This window comes from Battus philenor, unplaced genomic scaffold, assembly GCF_028537555.1.
Source record: "Battus philenor isolate CCGP_79_NKW_IND1 unplaced genomic scaffold, ilBatPhil1.0.hap1 SCAF_22, whole genome shotgun sequence".
Taxonomy (NCBI): Eukaryota; Metazoa; Arthropoda; class Insecta; order Lepidoptera; family Papilionidae; genus Battus; species Battus philenor.
The window spans coordinates 11,266,412-11,272,139 of record NW_027181685.1 but is presented as its reverse complement, the minus strand read 5'-3'; the positions used below and the strand labels follow the sequence as shown (position 1 = coordinate 11,272,139).

Here is a 5,728-nt window from a genome sequence, read left to right as displayed (position 1 = left end):
GTTTTAACGAACAACTGCAACTTTTGTTTTTGATCACAGTAGTATATATTAATTCTTTCTTATGTTTATTAATACGCCAATGCAAAAGTTTGTACAGTTTCTCTTATACAAATATTATCTCTGCATAAGAATTTATGCATATGTAATTACATACATACAGTGACAGTGGATTCGACGTTATAGAGATTTTAGGAAATGCCATTTATTCTCGAGTTGACATAGTCAAATTGATACTAGGAATATCAAGAATTTGGATCGAAATTCATAGCCCAGATGTTTCTTTTGTTATAATAATCTATTTTCCTTAAGGTATTTTTACCCACTGCAAAGCGGTGCCAGCACCCTGCGATCTGTACTATGCCTTTACTATGTACATTTATTCCTCCTATTTATTACAGTAAATGAAATAAAACACAATAATATGTTAAATGATTATAAATTTCATTTATATATTTATACCATTTTGTTATTCTTATATAAAATAATTTAAATAATAAAAAAAGGTTTAAATTGTTATCGTTATAATAATAATATATTTAAATCATTAGTAACATAGTTATATATTTTACATCCACATGTCCGAAGAAGAAAAAATAATGGAGTGAATTATAGGAAAAAACTGAGATTAGTGAAATGAGAAATAGAACTAAGAATATTCAAAGAGATAGAGAATTAATGACAATTCTTCTTTCAAATTTTTAACTCTTTATGTGCAGTTCAGGTGCGTATTTATATATGCATGTAATTATATCATTGCCTAGTTGACAGTGGGTGAGTTCTTGATGATTGACCTGGAAAAATTAATTATTATTAGTATACATTCATCATTATCATCATAATTTCAGCTGCAGGACGTTAACAGCTGGATATAGGCATCCTCTATAGATTTCCAATAAGATCGGTTAAATGCAGTCTGCTTCCATTGATGACGTCAACAAGGTAATCTATTTACCTTGTGAGATGCTATACGCTACGCTTTCCAGTACAAGGTTTTAATTCCAGAATTTAAAGACCTCAGCGGCCATTGCCTGCCCACTGCTACTTCACCTTGTCCATCTGCTGGGCTATGTTGTTAATTTAGTCTTAGTCTTTAGTCAAGTCTACAGTGAAATGCCAGACCATAGCTATCTTCATGGCTTATCAAGGCTATAAGCTTGCTAATAAGTCCAGAAGTTAGAGACTACGTATATATGCCGAAAGTCATCATTGATAACACACATTGGTTGTCGATCTTCTCCTTTAGGCATTGATGGATGTACAAAAGAATTGATAAATTTTTTCAATAGATTCTCTTTAAAAGATAATCATTTCTGAGCAATGAGATTGTATCAATTATATTAGAAAAGAAATTTAACAAGACACCTACTGTAGCGCCTTCTTTAAAGGAAAAGACGTAACCTATCACATTTGGACACTCGAATGTACGCACAAACAGACCGGTGATCTCAATTACATTATATTATACTAGTGTTACAAAGCACGAGTTACAGAACCTTCTAAACAATAAAGACAAAACCCTAGGATCAAGAAATGCCGTGAACACGCATGACCTTGAAGCTATAAATTTTTGTGTACGGTTCTCGGAAATTCTAACCGAGTACTATCTCGAACTTACTAGAACCTTGTCCGTAGTATAAATAGGTCTACTCCCCAAGTTAACACTGCAGTGTTTTTTTTTTTTTGAGTTATAAGATTAAGATCTACGATCGGTGATATAAAGTGACTATTTGGTAAGTTACTTTGACAGTGATTTCCTGAGCGATTTGAAGGCGAAGTTTGGACTAAGCGAAAGTATACTTTGTGTAAAAGTAGGGTGACCATCTGATTTGTGAATAAAGGACTCCTTGTGAACCAGTGGTGTTTTATTTCGAGTCAGAACCCACAGTACGTAACACTAGGTTTTACCTTTGGTGATTATATATACCTCTTTATCACAGTTTTCAGATACAGCCTTCATGTGTTCCAGTTTCTTCGTCTTCGCTAATATTAATGGTGACACTGCCATCATGAATCCAGACTTGGAATATCGGTTATTCTTTACCACACCAACCTGCGGAATATTAAGGAATATAAGACTATGTACTTTAGTGAAATAAATAATCTTCATCATCATGACAGCAGATAGATGTTCACTGCAAGACATAGGCCTGCCCCAAAGATCGCTGCGACTTAGACAATGTCATCCCTTCAATTCTTGTACATTAGTGTCAATACGTTTCTTCTTGCAGAAGAATTATTTTTCTGATATGTGTTACGTAAATAATGCTGTAAACATATGTACAAATAATTATTAAAAATATTAGGTTTATATTTAAATATGACTTTAAATACAAATTTGAAGTTACAAAGGTTTTTGTTCTTAAAGTCGTATAGCATAAGATTTGTTATAACCAATTTCTTATTCTCTTCTTTCTTGAACACACAGATAAAAAATTAAAATAATAATTAAATTTGATGTATGTCCCGTTTGTAGATTTATGCTTGCAGTAAAAAAAAAATTTTTATTACCACAAACGTTTTTTTTACTTTAGTTGTGATTCGAAATAAGTTTAAAAGCTTAAAAATATTTTGTATCAAAATAAATATATATATATTTACCGCTTTATAGTTTCTACACCTATCTATTACTAACCTGTATGTTTGTATGTTGAAGTAATTAGATAACTTCAAGTACATTAAAGCCAACTAACAGTTATCCTTTTCTCTAATTCTTTTGAACGTATTAAAGTGACTTTTATTAAATTGTTAAATCCTCAAACGTCTATAGATTCAGTCGTCCACTAAGTGAGAGGCACTGGCGCAATTCCAAAATTCTGAGATCGTTGACCCAATAGTTAGATTACATTCACCCCTAACCTTTTACATATTTTTTTTGTGGACATATGGATAAATTTCAGAGAAAAAAGGATTCTTAGTTCGAATGAAAGGGATAGAAACCTTATGACATTTTTATATGTTTGATATAAATAGTCGATCTGGCATATTTGAAGACAATACAGCACATATCAAGTCTAGAATAAATCGAAAGTTTTCTCAGTTATAGCCAAGCAAAGCGATTGATTATGTTCTTCAGTCTTCTGCAGAAAAATTCTTGAGCGGCGACCATGGGCAGGTAGATGCGCCATGCGCAGGTAGATGAGTCCAGTATTCATGGTCGCGAGAGGTCGCTAGATGTGGGTAGTCCAACACTGGTCATCGAAGTGATCTTTGATGGAGGCCTTTACCTTGCAATGGGCGTCTATCACCTGATACAATGATGATGATAGTTATAGCGAAAGATCAAATGGAAACAGAAACCGTCAAAAAATTAAATACCTTCTCCAATAAACACATTATTATACAGGAGGACTTCTCGGGGTAAGGCGGGTCCTTGCGGAGGTACTCCAGATCCTCTTGCGTGGCGTTCTCTCGCGTCATGCAGGACTGGGCCGTGGCATTCATTGATTTACGAATCACATTTGCCACGGGATTTTCTTAAAGTGAAAATTTTTGTTAATAAAGAACTACACCTTAAAAATCTTACGTCTTGTTGCTATATTTTTTAATATTCATACATGTTAGTACTGACGTAATACTTCTTTAAAATAGAGTCATGTAGAAGTTAAACAACCAAGGGCGGATATATTTTTGCCCACATTAATTTAATTTAATAATTAATTTAATAAATAATTTAATATATATATATATATATAATTTTTTTTTTGCGATATTTCCTATTCTTCTTCATCTTCTTTTCAGCTGTTGGGCGCCCACTGCAAGGTATAGGCCTCCCGCAAAGATCGCCATGACCACTGGTCCTGCGCTACCAGCATCTAGCCACTTCCCGTGAACTTAACCATGTCATCGCTCTAATTAGTGGGGGATCACCCTCACTTGGCTTGTAGTTGCCACTCGAGAACCTTTCGGCCCCAACGGCCATCGTTTGCACAAGCGATGTGCCACGCCTACTGCCACTTGAAACGAACAATTCTTCGAGCTATGACGATGATCTTGCTTCTTCTGCAGATCTCCTCATTTTTGATTCGATCTCGCAGCGAAACTTACATTACCGAGCATATCCTTCTACATTGCTCTTTGAGTGACACTAAGCTTTCTTATGAGGCCTGTCGTAAGTGACCACGTTTCGGATCCACATGTCATCACTGTTGATCTTAGTGCAGTGTCATCACTAGCTTGTATACATCAACAAAGGTTATTTCAATGTTATTTTGAATGAATATTAAGAAGAAAAAAAATCTTAGAAAAATCAAAGCAACTTGATAAATCGTAAAGTGTCACAGTTCACAAAAACTTATGAACTGATTTTAAGCACGACTTAGTTCTTCGAAACACAAGACTCGTAACTCACCCAGCGCGGTTTGTGCCGAGATGCAATAAATTAAAACGTGAGCGTATATTAAAACTTGAAATTTCCAACGAATAAACATTTTATATGTAATGTACGTTTCGTTATTTCGGTTATAATGAATACAGAAGCGAATCTAGAACGCATTTATTGTATCTTTCCGTGTAATTTCAAATAACTTTTACAATTACAATCGCATTGATCCCACGGGTGCGATAGAAATGACGCAATTGCTGATTAAAGATAAACATCGGATGATTTATGTTGCGTAATACGTGGCGTCGTTTGCGCAATTTGGTAGCGAAGCGGAGCAATACAATGGAAAAAATGATTTATACGATATAAATGTTTTAGAATAATAAACCGTGTTTTTTCCAATGTTCAATCTATTTATAATTATTGCAAACATTTTTTTTTTATTTCAATTCACAATACTAATGTTCACCATTATTTCAGCCTTAGAATTTCCATTAGTGGACTGGATTCTCATATCCATCATAGATCACCGGCAGAAAGCAGTCTACATCCAAAGCAGAGTTCCCCAAACTTTTTTGTATCGTAGACCCTTTGCCATGTTTTTCCGTGTTGGGTAGACCACCTACTTACTTGATATTGATTTCCTATAAATTTCTAACTGTAGTGAAGTTTAGTGTTAAAAACTTAAAGTAAAACACATGTTAACTTATACATTTATTAATTGAATTTAAATTAAAACTACTCTAAATAAAATTTTGTATTTGTTATGTAAAATATACGTAACATTAAAAAAAAATTCAGACCTTTTCTGACCTTTTTCTGACTTTTGACCCCTAGGGGTCGATATAGACCACTTTGGGAATCACTGATCTAGAGCCTTCCGACCTTATCAATGTCACCAATGTATGTCCTTCCTACACTGTTTGCTAGTTCATTGTCTCTTCTTTAGAAATGCATATTTAGTTCTGTGCGTCACTTGATGTGAGTACAACTAGCAAATTTTATATCGCACTCAAAATGAATTCAAATAATTTTGGTTTTATTAATTCGTTAAGACCTAAATCAGGGGTGAACAACCATTTTAATCAAAGTGCAGAAATAAATTTTTAAATTGTTTAACGAGATGCATATAAAGTAACACTTATTAATAATCTTAACATTAGAATAATACATATAAAATGAAAAAAAAGTAAAGTTTTAATATAAAGAATAGCGAAGACGTCGCGTATTGCATGTTTGAACAACTCGCCGCGCGAGTAATTCGTCACAAACATATTGTTTTGGTTTAGTATGTACTACTACTTTATTATAATAAATTGTAAAATAATATATTGACGTAAGAAAGTCGAAAAAATAAATTAAATTTTCGAAATGCTAGATGAGCTACATAACATGTTTAAAGAGCCG

General features: G+C 33.5%; 1 protein-coding gene across 1 annotated transcript; it reads right to left on the bottom strand.

Annotated features, from left to right (window-relative positions):
- Positions 1–602: 602 nt before the first annotated feature.
- On the bottom strand, positions 603–4,486 carry LOC137923800 (uncharacterized). The gene is made up of 4 exons (XM_068767073.1): positions 4,349–4,486; positions 3,316–3,473; positions 1,925–2,050; positions 603–791 (listed from the first exon to the last, which is right to left on the bottom strand). The coding sequence occupies exons 1-4, from the start codon at positions 4,425–4,427 to the stop codon at positions 699–701; spliced, it is 456 nt and encodes a 151-aa protein (XP_068623174.1). The 5' UTR covers positions 4,428–4,486; the 3' UTR covers positions 603–698.
- Positions 4,487–5,728: the final 1,242 nt, after the last annotated feature.